Here is a 21,794-nt window from a genome sequence, read left to right as displayed (position 1 = left end):
CTGGCCCACGAAGAGCTGCTTGGAATTAAGAAAATAAAAGCTACAGTACTTCCCAACTTTTTGATAATGCGTGTTGGGTCGCGGCTCGGCTCTTATGGGACTGTGAAAAGTGTTTTGGAATTAAGAAAATAAAGCCTGCTTTCAAATGTGTGCAACGTGCGTGGACTAAAGCAGCATTACTTTTACTTTGAAGCTTGTTGACGGCGTGCTGGCGTCGTTTACGCACAGGTGCTCTGGCAGAATCGCCGTGATTAGCAGCAAGTCACGGTAATGGTGACCCTCCAAAATGCTCGCCCATGCCCCCCCAAAAAAACTCAAAGATAGACGCGGAAGGCCGTAGTTTTCATAAAATACGGACTGTTCAATATTTACTGAAGTCAGGCGTAAACCCGTGTGTTTAGTTTGTGGTGAGCTGGTCGCCGTCTTGAAGACGATAACGTGAGTCGGCCTGACGAGACGAAGCAAGCGGAAAAATCCATACATTTGACTGAGGCTGGGAGAACGCAGCTTTCGATCATTTGCTAGCGAAGCTCCAAACACAACAAGGCTATTTTACCAAGCTACACGGAGGCCGGGAAGGAGCAACCAGGACCAGCTTTGGATAGTCCACAGCATCGCTCAGAACACTAAACCATTCTCGGAGGGGAATTCGTTCAAGAGTGCTTGGTGGACCCCACGGCGCTAATATGTCCGGAGCAACAACATCCGGATCAACTCCAGGTACAGACCCTCTCTTACTGATGATCATCTGTCATGTGTAATTCACATCTCCACCTTCAACCTGCTTCGATGCACTTGAGTAGAAGAAGCTCAACAGAGGCTAGATTTATCTCACTGAACAAGAAAAAAACAAAACACTGAAACATGCTTGCTTGGATTTTTTTTCTGCATTGTTTGGCAGTTGGGACAATAAAATGTTGTGAGTTATGTTACATTATTGCTGGCATACAAAGACATTGTGGTTTTATGGAAAGTTATAATCAGAAAGTGTGGTAGTGTGCATGTTACTGTCAAAGACTTATTAATTTTGTGCAATTGTTTTGCGTAATTTCACCGAATATTTTTATTTTTTAATTTTTTGGGGGTAAAACAGCACTCTCATGATCTAACAATAACATATACTCATCAGCTTCTGTCAACAATATCATATCATGTACGTATTTCAACGTAGGAATGAAATCAATTACCAGAGTAGATTTCCAACTTTTGGCCCAGCCCTCCACAATGTTTTCTGCTCCTCATTTGGCCCCCAGGGAAAATTAATTGCCCACCCCTGATGTACAGTATGTCAGTGTACAGGCAGTGTTTGTGGTAGCTTGCGCCAATGTAGTACCGTATTTGACGAAAAAGCTTTGTTTGCAACTTGTACTACTGAAACGACCAAGATTCTACAAGATTATGCCAATATCCTGCCTGATAGAAAAGTAGTGCTTTGACACCATCTTGTGGCATTTTGGTGACTAGGAACAAAATTGAAATGAGAAGAGGTGCTTTGTTCGACAGGCCATAGCCATAGCTTAATAGAAATTGGCATTTTTGCGCCGAGGCCTAGAAACCATTACTTTTCCGCAATCTTGGTGTCGAGGAACTATGTTGAAATGATCTGAAATGTTTCTTTAAATTATGAATCTTTCATTCGAATTTTTCAAGGTGTGATTAATCTCTTTTCTTGAGGCATGAAACTACACAAAACATGCTATTAAAGACAAACAAGTTAACTTAAACAAGCTTATTTTTAATGGATCTGCAAAACTGTTTGAATTTCCAAAGAGAACTTGTGAACTTCCCGCCCAAAGTTACCCAGTGGCATACCTTACATAATGTTACAGAAACGTTTCCAACCCAAAGAAATCTGCATGCAGGAAAAAAAAAAACAGAGTAACCCAAATTGGGAAGAGAAAACCACCAACAACAACAAAAAAAAAAAACAAAACAGTCAAATAAATCATGAAGGTAAAAATGAGACATTGATAAAGAGGACATATAATGCCGTTCTCTTGGCTGAAGGAGAATTCAAACGCTTCTGCATCAGCTTGACCCGGCTGGGAAGCGCAAACTGAAAAAAACGATTTAGTAAAGTAATTTCATTGGGTGGATGTGGCTCCGCCCATGACACAGCCCCGCCCCTGTCTTCCATATAAGGCACAGGACAAAAGAAACCCCGCATTACAAAAGGAGCTCGCCACACCTCTGTCACTTGGTAACAAATTGTAATTGAGCAAACACTTCTGGGGAGATGAGTGTCCAAAGAGGTTGAGGGGACATCAAGGTCGCTGTGGGGGGGAAAAGGTATTTGGGGGTGGGGGTTGATAGGGGCCGAGCTCAATCAAAAGGAAATTTTACAAATATGAGCTTGTCTTTTTTTTTTTTTTTTTTTTAAGGCGTAGAAAAAAAAGTAGTGTTTCCGGTAACCCGACCGAGAATTTCTACATCGAAAAAAAACTTTACGGTCGGCATTTTTTTTCAAACAACCCTCTATATTTTTGTGTAGAGGGTTTACATCCGTGCAAACACTCGCGATATTCACGTTGAGCGCGTGCGTTGTTTGCCCTGTCGTCTGTCAACAACATTGAAACATGGCGGCGGCCGCGATCTCCGACGACAGTTTAAACCGCGTTTTCTGTGTTACAGTCGCATGCTCGCACCGTAATGTTAAGAAAATAGCATCCATTGATGTATCGAAAAAATTCAGCAAACTATTTGATGAACACCACGGGCCAATTAAAAACCGAGGGCGGCGGAGGCGGCGGCGCGCCCCGGCCCCCCCAAGTCCGGACTATAGGTGGCAGCGGCGGGTTCAATGTCTTCTTGTTTTATGGTTATTTTGTTTAAATTTTTGATGGGAAAAAAAAAATCTTTGTCCGACCTACCGACCCTATGCTGAAATTTCATGTTACCGGAAACACTCTTTTTTGTTTGGCCTAATCTTTAAAACAAAATGACAAGAAACATCAGTGGAGCTCATCAGGTGGAGAGTGGAAAAAAGTGGTGGGTGGGTTAGATCAGGGGTCCCCAACCACCGGTCCGCGGACCGGACCAGTACCGGTCCGCAGGGCATTTGGTACCAGGCCGCACAGAAAGAACTTGCCTTAATTCTGTTTTATTTATTTCGGAATACGAAAGATGTTTTATTTTGAAAAATTACCGGATTCTCCGTTACATCCGTCCGTGTCACGCTTGACACACGTCAAGCCACGCTTCTCCATCACATGACCGATTACGCCAGAAACAAAATGCAGGTAAAATGAGTAAAAAAACTGCTGGAGATCGCAAATGACAGCGGCCTTAAAAGTACGTTTGAGACAACTGGCTTAAAGTTATGGCTGAATACTCTTGAGATCGCCACAATAGCACTGTTGCTATTTCTGACATCCTACCTATGTGAGGCGGGGGTTTTCTGCAACAATGGCGACTTAAACAAAATTACGAAGTAGACTGGACATAAACCACACACTTGGTGTCATTGTCTCCTATTACCCCGAGATGGGACCGTCTGGTTGCAGAAAATCAAGCTCGGGGATGTGGTGAGTCGTCATTTTCATGCACTTTGAATTTGCGTTGTATCGTATTTTGAAGTCATTAAACATTATCATAGTGATCAGAGTGTTGCGGCCAGATTAGACGCTCATTGTGTTTGTTATTATATTTCGAAAACACCACAATTTTCATGCAGCTCATACCATATTATTTTGTTGTATTATTTCCGCCACACCTTAAATGCCGGTCCCTGAAAATATTGTCTGACATAAACCGGTCCGTGGTTCAAAAAAGGTTGGGGACCCCTGGGTTAGATGAATGAAGTGGTTTATTGTTTTATTCTGATAAGAGTGTCAAGTGTGCAAGAAAAGTCATGAGAGGGGTTAGAGGGTAAAAGAGTTAAGATGTTAGAGAAAGAGAGAGAATTGTCGTGCGTGCACGTGCGTGTACGTGTGTGTGCGTGTGTCGGTATGAGTCGTTCAACTGCAGCACTTGCTCTTCCAGCCCGTCACTCCGCTCCCGCTGCTGATGTCCACATTTTCACTGTTAGGCTCCTTTACAGGCGTCTGGAAGACAGAGTCCGTGACTCGAGTGAGCAACAAAAGCCACTTTTGGTCCATTGCAGCCAATTTATTCGCTTATCACTCGCTGGTCCGCACATCAAACCTACTTCCTGGTTACATTCTTGTGACTGTCGCAATGTCGCGAGCCAATGTCTTCAAATCAAAGTAGCCCAGGGCGGACAAAATACGCACCTTTCTGAGGATGTCTTCTGCTAACGTGAGGAAGGCCTTCTCAATGTTGATGTTGGCCTTGGCGCTGGTTTCAAAAAACCTGATGCCGTGCTCCCTCGCAATCTGGGTTGAGGACAAGAAGAGCGAGTAAGGACCGCTGACCTTCAAAAGCGTGCTTGTCCAAAAATAAAATGGCTGGGTCAATCTCCAGTGTGGGGCAGAGATCAGGTAGCACCGATTCCCAAAAGTAAAGATCGCGATGCTAATTCCAGCTAAGACAGCCATTCGTGCATAATGGCTCAAGTTTACTTCTATTGGTTCATTTTATTATCAACTTCAGAACGATTAGGCAGATGTACCCACACACAATGTTTCCACGAAAACAAAATGTGTCTCGTTGCCAGGGCAACCACAAATCTGTTGTGGTACCTCAGTCCTGGCATCTGTGCTAACATGCTGTTCAGAGTCGTATGCAGTGATTGTATCATCACTAACATGGTCACCGTATTATTTTCGGACACGACGCATTTGTACATGAGTTAGCTTCTGACCACGTCTACTTGTGTCTTCAGTCAGGCCAGTTTGTGTTGAATTTATGAACAAAAATGCTGATTCAATTTTCGTTTTCGTTATTTTATTGGTTTCCGTTAACTGTAATAACCTTGGGTAAATAAAATACTGCAGGTGGGCCTGGGGCATACCCTCTGCAATAAATGGGAACAAATCCTAGAAGTCAGATGATTTTTTTGGGGTGTTTTTTATTTTTGTATGTTTATTGAAGCCCATGATTTTTACATGCGATTGAACCATGATCTTACCTGCTCTCCCTTGGCTTTTGGTACAACCCTCTTGTCCTCCATGTCGCACTTGTTGCCTAGTAGCATTCTCTCAACATCCTCATTTGCATGCTGCAAAAAAATAAAATAAAAATTAATGATAAGCTATTTGAATTTCAGTTATTTGGATACGGAAACTAAATATTAGAAGCCAGATGTGACAACACACAATAAACCATTTTCTCCCTTTCTCTAATGCCACTTTCCCATTCGACCCAAATAACACAGCACGCTGTTTGGCCCGGCACTACACGGCACCGTCTCCTTTGGTTTTCCGTGCCAATAGGTGCAATGGGGGCGGGATCAACTGAACCGGGCAAGCCTGCACTGCACAGTGCACACCCGCAGCCTGGGGGTGTTCTGCCGTCATATTTCACCAGTGACGAGTCCCGACCACTGTTTTTGTAGTGATTCAAAATGTAGGAATTGCAGTGGCATGATGTGGCGACATCGCAAAGCAGAGCCCATCTAATGCAAAGAAGGTTCCACATCGACGAAAAAAGCCAATGACACACAGTCGCCCGCCATCAAGACGAAGGGACGGTATATGCCGTAAACACATTTTATTCTATATCGATTGATAAGGAATGTGGACTTGGAACGGAAACATGAATTTGTTATGGTATAGGCATGGGAATTCAGGAGATGCACACCTCTACGGCTGGTGTCTAAAAATATTTTGTGGAGCACTGTACAGAGTGAGACTTAATTGTGCACGTGTGTGTGTGTGTGTGTGTGTGTGTGTGTGTGTGTGTGTGTGTGTGTGTGTGTGTGTGTGTCCGTGTCCGTGTCCGTGTCCGAGTCTCACCTCATCAATGTTGCGCAGCCATTTGCTGATGTTCTCGAAGCTCTTGGCGTTGGTGATGTCATAGACCAGCATGATGCCCATGGCTCCTCTGTAGTAGGAGGTGGTAATGGTGTGGAACCGTTCCTGGCCCGCTGTGTCCCTGCGCAACCACACATACAAAGAACAGATTTCCAGACAAGGGTTAGCGCCGAGGCACCCATTTTCCATTGGAAAAATGACGCGGCAGACCACAAAGCAAAACTGTCAAAATAAGTTGTGGAAAGGCGCAAAAAGAAAGAAATAAACAATTGAGCAAGCAGACGTCTCCTCTGGTGGAAATGGGTTTTGTCGCTATCACCCCTGACTTGCTTGGCAAGCATTTCAGTAAACCGGGGACGTATGAGAGCAACGCAAAAGCTAACATAATAAACATTTCATGTCTTGAACCGTAAGTGTGGCGAAACTTTTCATAGACCTCAGGCCAGTGCCACAGGTTTGAAGACGTTAAAGACAATTATTCAGAAGTTAATTTAAGGATCAGCGACGAAGAGTTTCATAAAAATATGTGGATGAAAAAAAACGTCAACGTCTCAATGAGGGTGTGAAGTGAATCAATTACAAGGTGTGGCGAGTACAAACATTTCCTCCTCGCAAAGACAAAGCAGCTCAATATCCAAAACGCGGTAGCATTGGCACAAGGCGCGATATTTCTGGAAGATTCAACCGCCTATTGTCTTGGAGGTCTTACTCCATAAAAAGTCAAAATGGAGCTCTGTTGTTCATGCGAGTTACACACCCACATAACGCGCTCCGAAGATACAAAGATGCCCTATCGCGTTTTAGTGTACTGTGTGTGATCACTCTCGACACCAGAGGCGGATAACAGTCATATTAATTATCTGCCCCGCAAGAACACTCTTGACAAGAATGAGAAAAAAAAGAACCAATTATAAAATGGTGCTTCACATTCCAATAATGCCTTCACCTCACTGTGTTAATCTGGCGAATCACGTTGAAACTCGCGCGCGCGCGCGCGCACACACACACACACACACACACACACACACACACACACACACACACACACACACACACACACACACACACACACTAGCTCCCCTGGGAGATGGAAACTCTGTCAACATTCATCTATCACTGCTGGCACAGAGAACGTAGCAGGCTTTCAGTAGATAAAAGCTAAGTAAAGCAAAGGCAAGCATCATAAGGTTCCAAGTTTTGGTATTACAAACGAGCAACTTGAACAATCTAAAAGATGATAAAAGCTATAGTCGGATCATATTTGAAGTAGTTAGCATGAATATCGAGACACGGAGCATAGTACATATTGTTCAACCTAGGGCAGGGGATCAAAAGATATGAATGTGATGATACATCAATTCAGTGTCTTTAGCGGGGCAATGTGGGGAACTGAAACAACGTTCTAAAGTGGAATGTTAAAGGTCAAAAGCAGAGTAAATGGAGAAAAATGTTCAACAGTTCTGCTTTTCACTTCCTAACCTCAAGTGTCTCGTGAAGCAGCCTAACCTAAATATGCGTGAGATGCTTTCATTGAGGAAGGCGTATCAGTTAGACTGGCGCCTTGAGATACGAGCCGGGCTGCCAAGATTCGTCGACTCATCACAACTACATCGATGACCAAATCCGTACGGTGACGGCTAATTTAATAGATGACGTCATGATTGTGAGTTTTGCCTCGTCAAGCTGCCTGATCTGCCGCTGGACGCTGTATCCATACACCAGGATAGGCACATAAAAGTGGAAGACACCTTGCCAAATAAGTGACTCACCAGATCTGTAGTTTGATCTTCTTTCCTTGTAGTTCTACAGTTTTGATCTTGAAGTCTATTCCTGCAAAAAGAAACATGCGTGCACTGTTATTACAGGCAACACAGACACTAAGAACTTGCAGGCGCAAAGGATTCTTAAGGCGTACGAACACACCGAGACAAACGGATACGATTGAAGGGCAGCTGACCACGGGAGAAGGCAGAGAAAAAACCTTGACATGTGGACATAATCATCGTATTAGTATGACCGCAATATTTAGCCAAGGAATTCAATTTTGGATGATTGTTATTCCGCCGGAGGGGTCACGAAGCCACGGGAGGGCCCACTGATGACTTTTGGCCCACAAGTGTTGTTTTCCTGTCCAAATAATCGAGCTGTCACTTCAGCTAAAGCAAAAAGATTGTGCTCGGTTTACAAGTTCAAGAAACAGCTGTGCTCTTCGAGGGGCGGGGCCACAGCATAATGAAGGAAGCGGATGCCAAAGAGTGACTCATTGAGTATTATGCACAACCCAGAGAGGGCGGAAGGGGAATACTTGGCTTTAAAAAAATTGGGGTAGAGGAAAAGGCAAAATATTTTCGAGAGGGGACAGAAAGTGCATCCATATTGTTCCCAAAACATATTGGAACGGGAGAGGAGTGCAAAGGGATTGCCGGTTCTCGACAACTGTTTTAGTTTGTTTCGGAAAGGGACACACTCAGAAACGATGTCATGTGCTGACACAGAGTTAAAACAAACATACTAGGGTTGTGTTGCTAATGATATGCAACGGCATGGTGTCAGAAAAGTATGTCTAGTCCACAGGACAGTGTTAATTCCATCACTGGATAAATGAGATAAATGTTGGGACTTTTTCACCAGAACCTGGGATTTTTTAAAACTGCATATTCTACCACAATTATAATTCTGTTCAGTATTTTTCAGTTTGAGATGAACACATTAATTTCTATTGACTCACAGTGTCATGCAAAATCAGTGTTTGTATTCATCCACTATTAAAGCCTTTGCGTTAATCTATTGGACCTCAAAATGCAACCATCCTAACAGTTGTGTAATTTACAACGTGACCAATTAAGACAGTGAAAAGAAAGCTTTCAAGTCTCATTGTGCATGCCATCATGAGCCACCACAGAAGTGAGCCAGTGAGGGCAAAGAGAGAAAACGTGGGATTGTAGCGCTTTAAGCGGTACCCGCATCTCTGTTTTGCTAAAACAGTACAATATTGATCAGGTCAACATCAATGATTAAAAAAAAAAAAAAAAAAGGAATGTACACCGCAGAGTCTGCTGCTTTATCTCTATGAACAGACAGCCCCTTACTTTTAAATTGGATTATACCTCTTCTTTGCGTTGTCTGTACAGTCAATACAATGTTTAATTGTAGTGACTGTTTGACCACAGTCCAGATTAGCTCAATTTCCATTATTTCCAATGGGGAAAACACAACATAACCTCTACTAAACAAACCCAACAGCTATTGAGAGTCCGGGAAATGAGGATGAGTTACGAAAGAGAAGGGGGGGTTTCCATTTAGAGTATTTTGAGAGGTGCCGCTGTATCTCGGTGTCCCAGCGTGCGAGGGTCATGCCATCAAACACGACACTCCAGTTCCTCCTCTTCCCCAAGTATAGGTTTTAAGTACTATTCAAGTGACCCATTGACATATGCATATCTTACTATATGTACCATAATTGCAGATGTTAACATTCACCTTTTTTTTTTCCAAACACAAACTTTAGTGTCTATGCATCACGAGTTTGTGTTAATGCATCACTAGGGCCTTAGCATAATCAGGCAATCATGTACCATTCTACAGAATGGAAATATGAACCCTCTATCAGTTCACGTGAGTCAGCCATCACGCATTGTGTAAAAAGCAAAATGCCATTACACTCCAGCGGTGTGGATTTATGTAAAAGATGCAGGGTTCTATACACATACACGCACACACACACACACACACACATATATATATATATATATATATATATATTCCGGTACAGTCAGGTGACTGAATGCTACCCGCTGATGACTTGTCACTTCTTCCTTTGCAGTGGCTAATTCACCAAATGAGTCATTTGTTTTGGTTTTTGATCATCATTACCTGTCAGTGTGTTAATTTTAAACCTATGTATCAACAGCTCCCAGTACTCTGTATCTCTGCGCAAGACAGTGAATACTTGCGCTGCATCCGTTTGAAATTCCTGACATAGTATTAACACATTTATAAATGAATACACTGAGCACTTTCCCAATAAACAAGGCTCAAGATCGAAAGACGATGTTGCATCAACACTGTAATAACATTTGTTGATGACAAACAAAAGGGGTCATGGCTTTCCTTTAAGCAGAGGCTAAACTCAAACAACACAGATACATCGCGAGGAATATAGATTACTGTATATATTTGAGTACCATATGCGCTGTATATATGTCATCTGTTTTAATGGATTCAGAGGCCGTCCATTTGTGATGCTAGTAACGTTAATCAATTAATACAGTGCAGACAATAAATAAAGCATTGGCTACGATATGTCACTGCTGCTTATATAATATTCTGACAGCTCTATGGAAACAGTATGCATTTTTTGGGAAGTGTGTGTGTGTGTGTGTGTTCTAACAATTATCAATTACCCGACAAAGCAACAAGATGGTAAGGTTGCTAACGGTTACATGAACGTAAAAAAGAAGAAAAGCGCTCGTGCGGTGTGCGGAGAGAAAGTAGCACGGCCCCGTTGCCCCCACTAGCTTAGCTAGCTTACGATGTCACAAATGACAGCTTCACTAGTTATACGTTGCACAACAGTCAGGTTTTATTCAAAACAAGTTTCGTGGTGCGTTCAAAACGTTCCCGTCAGCTCGAGCAGAGGTTACTTGCGTTGAATAGTTGGCAAAATTGCACAACTTGTCTCCCAGCTTCCCAGGGCAGGCCTGGGCAGCCCGGAACATGCTAACAGCGCGGTGGTGAATCAAATGGACACAGCCACAGCGTCGCCCCCCAAATTGCCAGGCTTCAGCAAAAAGCACACCAAATCCTGCATTTGTTTCACTTGCTTACCTATGGTGGAGATAAAGGTTGTGTTGAAGGCGTCGTCAGAGAAGCGGAACAGCACGCAGGTCTTCCCCACGCCTGAATCTCCGATGAGAAGCAGCTTGAATAGCAAGTCGTACGTCTTCTTAGCCATTGAAAACTCTGAGTATGTACCCGCTCTGATACACACAAAAAAGAGCAATCTCCTAGCACGCCTATGTGAAGTCTGCAGCCAGCTCCTGCGCCAACCTGGCCAACTGCCCCGATTTTGACAGTTTACAACCTGGGATTTGTTGATTAGCTTTGGCAAGCTACTTGGCTAAATACCACCACAAAATAAAACGCGTCAGAGAAGTGATCTTCCAAAAAGCCCGACTCTTTCCCCTTGAAAGCGCGAGAAAAGGTAGCGACAACGCGAGGTCGTCCGACGTGATTCCTCTTTTCCACTTTCTTTTCTCCCACACAGTCGGGACAAAATGGCTCCTCTCTACCCCGACTCACTCTTTCTTCATACTAACGGCGAGCTAATTCAAATTCTCGGCACACCCCGTCATTCCAGTGCCCGGCCACAAGCTCAACCGATAAACCTCCAAATAGAAATCGAAGGTGAACGTGTGGCAAATTCACTGACTTTGCAAAGTTGGTGAGCTTTTTTTCCCGGAGAGATTAGGAACTTAGAGTCAGACGACCGCCGCCGTCTCTGCAATAGGAGTCAGCACGGCGACACCCTACTGACAGACGCACAATTGCTCGCCCATTTCTGTAAAATAAATTCGATTTGCTGGCACTGCTGTCATTCAAGAATACGCCCAACTTTTATTGGTCGTTTTTGCAAACATACTCGAAGGGCGTGTCGTAACAGTGACAGAAAGGGCAAACGGCACTGGGCCAGATGCTTGGACATTTAGGCTCAGCCCCTCTTTAACTTCACTGAGTAAAACATGTCAGGCGATCCAAAATGGCTGCTAGTTTCCGCTGTGCTCAGTGTGTGATTGACTTTTCACGGCAAGTTGGAAATTGATGCGCTGACTCTCCCAGCTGTGAGTCAGGCAAAGTGATGTCATCATTAAGTACTTCTGCTTTTACGTGGCGGCGTTTCCCCGCGTCCCCATCTCTTGGAATGAAAATGTCATTCACCCGCTTTAACTTTATACGCACTAATATTGAAAGCATCGTTATATTTATGAGGAAAAACAAAACATCACCACGAATTGGCTTCGTGTAACTTTTCCCCTCTTTCACTTCAGACACTCCTCCAAGAATGCAGAGCATGTCATCCACCGCCAAGTACAGACTTGACAAGTTAAGAGACTACAGTCATCCAAGAACCCAATGTTAATGCTGCTGTGGCAAGAAAACAAGGGTTATGGTGGATAAACTGACCTGCGAGATCATGTACCTGACCAAATATGCAAACATTGATTTTTTTTTTAAGGTGAGACCGAGCTTTAATGTAATGTTATGAAGACATTAATGCATTCATTATTTTCATTATTTACTCACCTGTGCATAATTTACGAGGGTTTTTAACCTCCTTGCATGACATTGAGTAGCTGTAGGTGAGAGCCTGTTCTACTATTCTCCCACTAGAGGTCACTGTTGGGCTGGGTTGTTAACCGCAACATAGTTAAGTAATGTTAGTAATTATTAATTTTGCACATCCTCATTCTGTGTCGAATTTAGAAAAGAACATTTAAAGGAACCGGTTGTTATAACCTGATTTCGGGCTGATTTGACTTTCTTTCACTCAATTATCATCAACTGCAACGCTTCAAAATATGATTGGCTTTTTTTTGTCAAATATTTCAAAAGCCTTATTCAAAATCCGGTATTTGCGTCTGTAAAACATTCAAAAACAGAACACAAAATGGCATGACACCATTGCACACTATATACACATACTGTACTAAGTTACTGTACCTTGAATGATTAAAATTACGTTCACTGTTCATAAAACCATGTGTAATCAATTCTGTAATTTTGTTTAAGCGAATGTCGTACTTTGTGTACTATTTAATAGACGAATAAAGACACGTATCGTGTCACTGTGTGATTAACTACATTACCCCTAATGCTTTGCTCTACTCCGCAGTGATGTGGGGCGTGGAGCTCGAGTGACTGTGTGTGTGCGTGCGTTCTCGTGTGCACGTGTGGGCCTGTGTCTATGCGTGCGTATGTGCGTGCGTGCGCATAAGTGCGTGTGTTGTCGGTAGGAGGATCTGTCTCTCGGAGGCGCGCACCCGTGCGCCGAACGCAGCATCATTGAGCGGGGGGGGGCAGAAGGATGTGGATCCACTGGGCGTGCAAAAAGAAGATATGAGAGAAATATCCGCCTTTTTGTCTTGGACGCTGGAGGATTTTTCTGGCTACATGTGTGGACACGTAGCGGGAATGGAGCGTCGAGCCACCTCGTGAGAGCTGATACCATTTATGCTAATTTAACAGACAGTCAGGGCAATTGAGACATTAGGATGGCATGTTCTCATTTGCACTGTTAAATCCAAGGCTATGTTAATTTATTTTCATTGAAGAAAGGATCATGAAGTCATGCTGAATGTTTTATTAACTGCAAGAAAACCAATGGTGACTCAAAATTAGTAGTCAGAAAGGGTTTTTTTTTCCGGTTTGTATTTAAATTTATTGTCATTGTGTGCTACCAAGAAGCCAGCCATGTCAAAGAATAAGAGCAGTGAGTCGGTTAAAGTGGTTGTTCGATGTCGACCTCTGAACCGAAAGGAGGAGTCCAACGGTCCTTCCGGGGAGATCGTGCAGATGGACCTCCGACTGGGACAGGTGATCCTCAGGAATCCTCGAGCGTCTCACAGCGAACCGCAAAAAACGTTTACATTTGACGCAGTTTACGACGGCAATTCCAAACAACGAGATCTGTACGACGAGAGTGTTCGGCCTCTGATAGATTCTGTGCTAGCCGGTTTCAATGGTACCATATTTGCTTATGGACAGACCGGAACAGGGAAGACATACACCATGCAGGGGATGTGGTTGGACACGGAGAAACGGGGTGTGATACCCAATGCCTTTGACCACATCTTTACGCACATCTCACGCTCGCAGTCCGACAAACAATACCTGGTACGGGCGTCCTACCTCGAAATCTATCGTGAGGAGATCCGAGATCTTCTGGATCCCAGCCACGCCAGCGCCCGGGGACTGGAGCTTAGAGAGAGTCCGGAAACTGGAGTCTACGTCCCAGACCTCACCTCCTGTGTGTGCAAGAGTATCAAGGAGATCGAGGAAGTGATGAACGTGGGAAACCAAGCCAGGGCGGTCGCGGCCACCCACATGAACGAGTATTCCTCCAGGTCCCACGCCTTATTCCTGATCACCGTGGAGTGTGGCCAACCCGGTCCAGACGGGAGGAAGCACATCCGGGTCGGACGACTTAACCTGGTGGATCTGGCCGGCAGCGAGCGACAGGCCAAGACGGGCGTCCAGGGCGAACGGCTGAAGGAAGCGGCGAAGATAAACCTTTCTCTGTCCGCGCTCGGGAACGTGATATCCGCACTCGCCGACGGGCGCAGCGGCCACGTGCCGTACCGGGACTCAAAGCTGACCCGCCTTTTGCAGGACTCATTGGGCGGTAATGCCAAAACTGTCATGGTCGCCACTTTAGGTCCTGCCCCCCAACACTACGACGAAACCCTCACCACTCTTCGCTACGCCAACCGAGCCAAGAACATCCAGAACCAGCCTCGAGTCAACGAGGACCCCAAAGACGCTCTCCTCCGAGAGTTTCAGAGGGAGATTGCTCGGCTCAGGGCCCAGCTCAACCACAGGAAGTGGAGGAACAAGCAGAAGAAGGAGCGGTCGGATGACCAGGCCTCAGATCAAGATGGGGATGAAGACGCCGAGTGTGAGGAAGAGGAGGAGGTGGAGAAGGACGGTGAGGACTACGTGAAGCGAGAAGAGCAGCGTCTGGAGAGGGAGAAGGAGGCCATCAGAGGCGATCGATCACTCTTGGCTGATGAGAAGCAGAGACTTCTTGGCGAGAAAGAGAGGATGATGGGGGATCTTCGGAAGGAGCAGGAAGCCACCGAGCAACTGACAGCCAAGTACAAGGTGAGGATGGTCATATACTCGATATTTAAATGTCAGCCCCCTGCCAACCAGGAATCGGAACGTGCCACACGGCTTTGTTTATTATTGCTCTGATTCATGCACATATTTTCCAGTCATTTGCTGTCAACAAGTCATTCATGTTGAGAGATTGAGTAGAAGGACCAATAGTTGACAGATCGTATTATTATGTTTCATATACTCAATTCAATTATTATTTGTGAAGTTATCAGGGATAATGCGAAAAGAGGTCCTAATTTCGACACCAGCAACGCTCCCCCCAGGGAGTGATGTTGTATACATTTCTGTGTCAGGGCCTCTATTATTCCCTCCCTTCTTCAAAAGCACTGCGCGCCCGATACTGCTGAACCGTCTCAAATCTCCTGTAATCTCGCTGGACGGTGCAAGTTCTCGTGTTCGATGCTGACTGGGTGGCTGCTGAGTGGTGTCAGCCACGGGAATCAGCAAAATTCTCCCTCGCCTCGAGGGAGAAGATGATTGAGGTCAAGTATTTCCTGTCCTTGCATCAGCGTCCCTTGAAACATGCTCGATCAAGGCTTTGCATGCTGATCCAAGCTTCCCCAAACTTGAAGTTTTAGTCAACAGAGCTCCGGCTGGTTGCAGTCAAGTTGTGTGACCCATTCTAAGCCCTAAATGGCTTCCAACATTTTTTTTTCAATGTGGTGTTCCATTTGCAATTGCGACGTCATTTAGATGAATCAATAAATAACCAATTATAGATCAAATGAAGTCCCCATCTCTCTCAAGGCAGCCACACGACACATTGACGAGCAAAGTAGGTCAGGAGCATCCTTGCGAGGCTGCGTTGGGTCATTTGATGTTTCTGCGGGATGCTGTCAGATGGGCCGAGCGGCAACATGCGACGCTCCGACTGTGTGCGTTCTGCAGGTTGGCAGTTGGGCGCATGTATTCACAACTTCACCGGTTCATATCTGGTTCCTAACCTCTCGTTTCTTGTTAACGCCATTTCAGTTCAGATGCAACATGCCAACGTGTCAAAGCCGTCTGCACAGAATCGTACAGCAGGCAAACAGACTTTTTTTTTTTTGTCTAAAAACAGCTACGGCGACAACACTGACGATGTCGTTAAAGTAGGTGTCTCGCTTTCTGCACACTGCGTGACTGACTCGTGATCGGTTCCGGTTTCTTCAACTGGGATAGATTTCATTTCTTTGTGTCACCGAAGCAGACCCGTATGGTAGAAGATGTGCGGATGGATGGTAGCTGTCAATTGTGAGAACGCGAAGCCTCCTGTGAAATAGCCTCAGGACTATTCTTGGAGTCACTTTTCTAGGTCAACACCGGATCATCGTCCTTTGTCCTTGTCATTCTTGGGTTTCTTCTTCCTTTGTCGTGATGGCTGCGGGGCATCGGCCGCGTATATGAGTTGATCAGCCAAGAGGTAGAGCACAGGGTTGACTTTGGCAGACATCCTTTCTATTGTGACTCACACCAGCTTACAGTACAGTCATGTTGTGTGAGGTTTGGCCTATGACAAAACAGGATATATTTTCAGCATCACAAACACACACAGCCTTTCTCTGTACCGGACCTCGACTTGGGTCCACGTGTACACAATATGGGCATTCTTTTAGGGGTAGATTGACTGTTTCCTGCTATGCTTTTTTTTTTTTTTTCCACCTTCCTGTTTCATCAGTGAAGGAAAAGGCCTGTGAGTTAGCGCTTGCGTGTGTGTGTAAGCTGATGAACTCAAACATCCCGTCCGCACTGTGTGTCTTTCAACGGCGAAGACCGCACTGAAATATTGATGGAGTGCGTGTCTGTATGCGTACAATGTAATGAGTTTGGGAGTGCTGTAGAGATAAAGGGAAATCAGGGAATAAATGTTCTCCATGAGTTGAAAGAGCTAGTTTGATGAAAACAACTTCAACTACAATCAAAACTACCACTTCATGAAATTAATTTGACCCAAAAAAGCATGAATATTTTTTTAAAAATTATGTGCAGCCTTATTTTGAGAAGGATTCGATTAATTTTTTTTTTTTTGACTGATGTGGAGATTGCTCGACCTTTGTGATTTTCTCCTGTTTCCTGTCCTTACCTTTCAACATCAAACCTCCCTCTTTGTCTCCATCGTCTTTCGGTCTTTCTGTTGCACACGCGAGACCTGTTGTCGTCACGTTGTATTTATAGCTCAGTCACTCCCCGCAGGCCTCGGCTTCATGGGGATTGGGCGCCTCATTCAAAGGCTCCAGCGGCTCAAGATGAAACTCTTTTCACTCTTCTTCACTTTCCCATTAGGAAAATTGATCCAGTCCAGGGTTAAAAAAATGCAAGAGGACATCATTAGCACTGCGGCACACTTGCAGCGCTTCAGATGGACTTAATAGGCGACTTATGAATATACTATTGGGCAAATTTGAATAATGTTAGCTTACATTGTATCTGATTGACTGTGAATTAACAGAAAATCCCATGGCAGTCATTTAAAAATGCAGACTGACCATGGCTGCATTTACAGTACTCTCTTCTATAACAAGAAGCAGCTTATCAGTAGAAAGGAACATGCATGAGAGAGAGAGACCCCCCCCCCCACCCCTCCCCCGGAACATGAATCAGCCCATTAATGGAGCACAATGAACATGATTGAACGCAGAGGACAGCAGCACACACATCCACATGCACATCTTTTTTTTATTTTTTTATAGCTATAACATGATTGAATAGCAAAGCACCATTTTAATACATTCCAGAGCGCCTCTTCAACCGCAACTTTGAAAAGTCTGCACCCCTCAAACTGACCTCTTAAATTGTCTGGTTCCCTCCGGTGCATGTGTACCCCCTGTTGGTTTTTAAATATTGTTTGTCCTCACAGAGATGGAAACAAGCACGCGCACATACAAACACAGAAGACAAAAGGCGGCCCCTGACAACAAAGAGGCTTTCTGTAAAAGCCCTTGACGCTTTCTCTCTGAAGGACTCCACTGTACCCGTTGCACAAGTGTTTTTGTGTTTTCTGTTTTCACATGTAATTACGTGAATGGCAGCAGAGTGTGGCGTGTGCAAGTTCACAGAATGTTTAGGCTGCTTACAATTTAAACACACACTTGATTGTTTCCCTATGGCAAGAATGTGGCCTCCCCATCTTTAGGGGCTCTTTTCAATTTTTTTTTCCTCAATGTTTCTTACGCTATAGGAGCGGGTGTATTTATTTTTATTTTTTTCAAAATGCCACAGAGTTGGGACATAATTTGCTCCCTTATGAGGAACTGACTTTACGGTCCACATATCAGCCATGAAGCAAGATTAATGAGGTTTTTATTGATGCGCCCAGTTGATCGTGAATTCATCATGCTGGAGCACAGCTCAGCTTGTTGCGGCTTAGTGTCAACGTGGGGCCGTTTGAGTTGCTCACTTCCATCTGCCTCGTCAGTGCTGCATTGGGCTCCATCAGCTCCAACAAACATCATGTGAGCGGAGTGTAGGTCTATTTCACCATATTTTTAGGAGCTTACACATTGTTGTGACACACAGTGAGCTCATCCAAAAAAAAGATCAAATTATGCCATCTTCGGGCCATAGCTCATGTTATTGAAACTGCATCCGTTGTGCTTTGTATGACGTTAATGACTGCGGGCTCTTGTTTCTCTCTTCCAGGCAATGGAGAGCAAGCTGCTGGTCGGCGGGAAGAACATCATAGATCACACCAATGAGCAGCAGAAGATGCTGGAAGTGAAAAGGCAGGAAATTGCGGAGCAGGTCTGTGTCTTTGCAGAGTATGCTGGATGGCTGCAGATTGTCATAGTTGTATTTCCACGAATGCTTCCAGTCGCGCAACGAGAGGGAGATGCAGCAGCAGATGATGGTCCAGGACGATGAGACGCTGGAGCTGAGGGAGACTTTTACTTCTCTGCAGCAGGAGGTCGAGGCCAAAACCAAGAAACTCAAGAAGGTACACGTTTCAAACACTGGAAACGGCGAGCACGCAGTGGCACAGAAATTGCGGTGCAGACTCCCTTGCCGCACTCAGAACACTGGCAGAGAAGTTCACACCTAGATTCAGATCTATGGACGCTTTAAAATCTTCAGTTAACCTCCCATACATGGTCGTTGAGTGATTTCATTTCTGCGTCTCTCCTCCTAGTTGTACGCCAAGCTCCAGTGCATCAAAGCGGAGATCCAGGATGTCAATGACGAGCACGTGAGGAGTCGTCAGGAACTGGAGCAAACCCAGAACGAGCTCACTCGAGAGCTCAAATTCAAGTGAGGAAATAGCTCGCTTTGATCGTTGGAATTCCATGTCGAATATATTTCAATGATATGCCTGCCATTCTGACATAACTCCACTAGTGTCGTTACAATGCGTCAAAACCGGGACCTGAATGTGGGAACACTTTCTCGTGTAGGTATTTAATCATCGAGAACTTCATCCCTCCAGAGGAGAAAAATAAGATCATGAGCAGAATGACTTTTGACCCCGAAGAGGATCAATGGAAGTTCCAGCCTCTGGTTCCCGCTGAGAGGTCAGTGTTTGGCACTGGATTGATTGACACTGCATGAAATGTGCAATACGAGCCGGTCCTCAGTGATTTCTGTCCCCGCTTCCTCTCCTATTCAGCAAACCCCTGCAGATGAAGAAAAGGCCAACATCTGCAGTTGGCTATAAAAGACCAATCAGCCAATATGCCAGGGTTGCCATAACGATGGGCGCTAATAACAGATTCAGGGTAAGTATACAATACATCACCCGAAACTATATAAATATAGATATTCCCTCCGCCATTAATGAATCACCGCGAAAGCGCAGACAACTGAAAATATGGTCTCGAATGTTAATTCGACCTGCGTCGATCACTTAATAAGCAAAATAATTGGCGCCGGCGGTCAGTGGAGTAATGTGGAGGCGAATCATTTAAATCAAAGGGCATAATAGTCAGCGCAGGCCAACTGAAACATAATTAATGTTTCATTTTTTTCATGATGTATTTTTGATGATTGAAATTAAAGCGATCCATGGAGTCAGGACACATACGGAAAAAAAAAATGTACTCATGAAACCATTGCACGATCCATTAGTACATAGGTGCCCACTGAGGAATAGCATCATGTCATTGAAATAAACATTTAAGTTTAGATTGCACCAAGTGTGTATATATGTGTGTGGGTGTGGGTGTGTGTGTGTGTGCGTGCGTTCGCTAAGGCTGAGAACATCATGTTTCTGGAGCTGGACATGAACCCTCCAAACACCGCCTCATTGGGTCGCTTCAAGTATGCAGAGCTGAACCAAAGCTCCTCTGTGGACAACTCTCCGACCAACGACAGAGCTGTTCACAAATCTCGATCCTGGTAAGTCAAATAGTGAGATATTACCTCTGCTTTAAGGTGTCACTTCACAGAAATTGCTCAGAAGTTTTAGAACTGGCAACCTCTGCCATCGGTACGTGAATGAGTAATATGCACTTAAGCTCCTGTAATGCATTAGCCCTTAATGGAAATCTCCATTTTTACTCCTCAGCCCTTCCCTGGCGAGTGTCAACGGGTTTACGTAATGCATCTAAATGGAATTATTCAGGATTAGCCACCCCCATCACTCTCTCAGCAGCCTGTAATCTCATTGTTCATGTATAGTCTACTTAACCTGCGATTCAGATTTTCAGTCATTTATTTGACATGCTGGTTAAAAAAAAAAAAACATTCCTTTTTTATTTTATTTTTTATTTTTTTGCAGGTATCAAAGCCAAAAGTCTCTCACTTCTTCCTCTTCCAATGTTTCCCTTTCGGCTTGTACCACTGCCACGCCAGCGTCGGCGCAGTGAAACGCTGAAGCTTTAGCAACGCGTGTTTTTAATTGTAATTCATTTTGCTGCAAAATACGGTGCTGGGACATACAACAACACCTCTTGAGCAACACAAAAAATGGTTGCAGGTGTCTGAAGGACCTTAAAGAGCTCATCAAAGGAAACAAGGTAAAATTTAGTTCAACAGGAGAGAGCAAAGAGTCGTAAATGCCGGTGCGGGTGTGCGTATGCTTGTGTGACACCAAAGTGGCTTCTATCCTGTATATGATATCAGTGTACATATTTCATGTCTTTAAGGGGTCAAATGAAATGTCCTGATGCATTCCTGCAAATTCGATGTGTCTTTTTTCTCTCACAGTGAGAAAATATTCACATGTTGTGTCATGGGTCAATTGAAAAAATCGCTATGTGTCAACGCGATGTGCGATGCAAGAGGATTTTGCACATTCATATTGCATTAGTAAATGAAGGAGATTGGATTTTAAATATCAGAGTGAATATTACGGTAAGTAAAACTATTAGAGTCGAGTTTCATTCATCGTCAGCCGTACATTAGTGATGCGTTTTTCATGTCTGCTGTTCATTTGTTCTATTTCATGCAACATTAAGAGTAAACTATTTACATGATGGCGCTGACTTTACGGTAAAGGCAGGGTGAATGTGATTTAGAAAAAAAAAATATATGTCAATAAGTATGTCTTTGTTGATTGTCTCTGGATAAACCTTATTAGACATGTGTCCGTGAAGTCACTGTTCTGTGTCGGCCTCGTCAAATATTGTATGACCGTGAGAGTGCTGTGGGGACTGTGGGGGAGGTAGGAAGTGACATGCCGATGGAAAAAGGAGGCGGGGGTTGTGGGGTGGGGGGGGGTGGATGGAAGCAGTGAGCCAAAGACAATCAGGAAGTGAGGAACGACTGTTGGAGGGGGTGGAATACGGAGCCAGTCTCCATGGTAACCTGCCAGTTGCGGAATGGATAGAGGAGTAGGGGGGAGTGGTCTCATATCTTTCATGGTTGTAAAATAGCAAACGGCAGTAATGCTGAGCTCATCTGTCTGGGTAAAAAAAAAAAAAAAAATGAATAAAAGCACTGACACAAGCATTGTGTTGTCACATTTAATGCTTTTTTTTTTTAACCCTGCTATAATCTGATGGAGCGATAGCCTGAAACCATTCCTTACAAATAGATTCAACGTATGAAATAATATATGTTGTTCAATAATTTATTCATTTGTAAAGTTACTGATTTGTGAGCAGGCACTGT

At 44.3% G+C, this 21,794-nt stretch overlaps 2 protein-coding genes across 2 annotated transcripts; one reads left to right on the top strand and one right to left on the bottom strand.

Moving 5' to 3' along the window:
- Positions 1 to 216: 216 nt before the first annotated feature.
- On the top strand, positions 217 to 21,632 carry kif3ca (kinesin family member 3Ca). The gene is made up of 11 exons (XM_019890714.1): positions 217 to 720; positions 11,921 to 12,108; positions 12,766 to 13,084; positions 13,335 to 14,753; positions 18,390 to 18,491; positions 18,562 to 18,684; positions 18,877 to 18,995; positions 19,139 to 19,255; positions 19,351 to 19,459; positions 19,933 to 20,078; positions 20,461 to 21,632. The coding sequence occupies exons 4-11, from the start codon at positions 13,344 to 13,346 to the stop codon at positions 20,546 to 20,548; spliced, it is 2,214 nt and encodes a 737-aa protein (XP_019746273.1). The 5' UTR covers positions 217 to 720; positions 11,921 to 12,108; positions 12,766 to 13,084; positions 13,335 to 13,343; the 3' UTR covers positions 20,549 to 21,632.
- rab10 (RAB10, member RAS oncogene family) lies at positions 3,797 to 11,411 on the bottom strand. Its single transcript, XM_019890731.1, has 7 exons — positions 11,305 to 11,411; positions 10,701 to 10,852; positions 7,643 to 7,703; positions 5,856 to 5,994; positions 5,030 to 5,119; positions 4,233 to 4,334; positions 3,797 to 4,043 (listed from the first exon to the last, which is right to left on the bottom strand). The coding sequence occupies exons 2-7, from the start codon at positions 10,825 to 10,827 to the stop codon at positions 3,957 to 3,959; spliced, it is 606 nt and encodes a 201-aa protein (XP_019746290.1). The 5' UTR covers positions 10,828 to 10,852; positions 11,305 to 11,411; the 3' UTR covers positions 3,797 to 3,956.
- Positions 21,633 to 21,794: the final 162 nt, after the last annotated feature.

This window comes from Hippocampus comes, unplaced genomic scaffold (assembly GCF_001891065.2).
Source record: "Hippocampus comes isolate QL1 unplaced genomic scaffold, H_comes_QL1_v1.1 scaffold174, whole genome shotgun sequence".
Classification (NCBI taxonomy): domain Eukaryota; kingdom Metazoa; phylum Chordata; class Actinopteri; order Syngnathiformes; family Syngnathidae; genus Hippocampus; species Hippocampus comes.
Note: the sequence above shows the minus strand (reverse complement) of the source record. Positions and strands in the feature narration are given on the sequence as shown.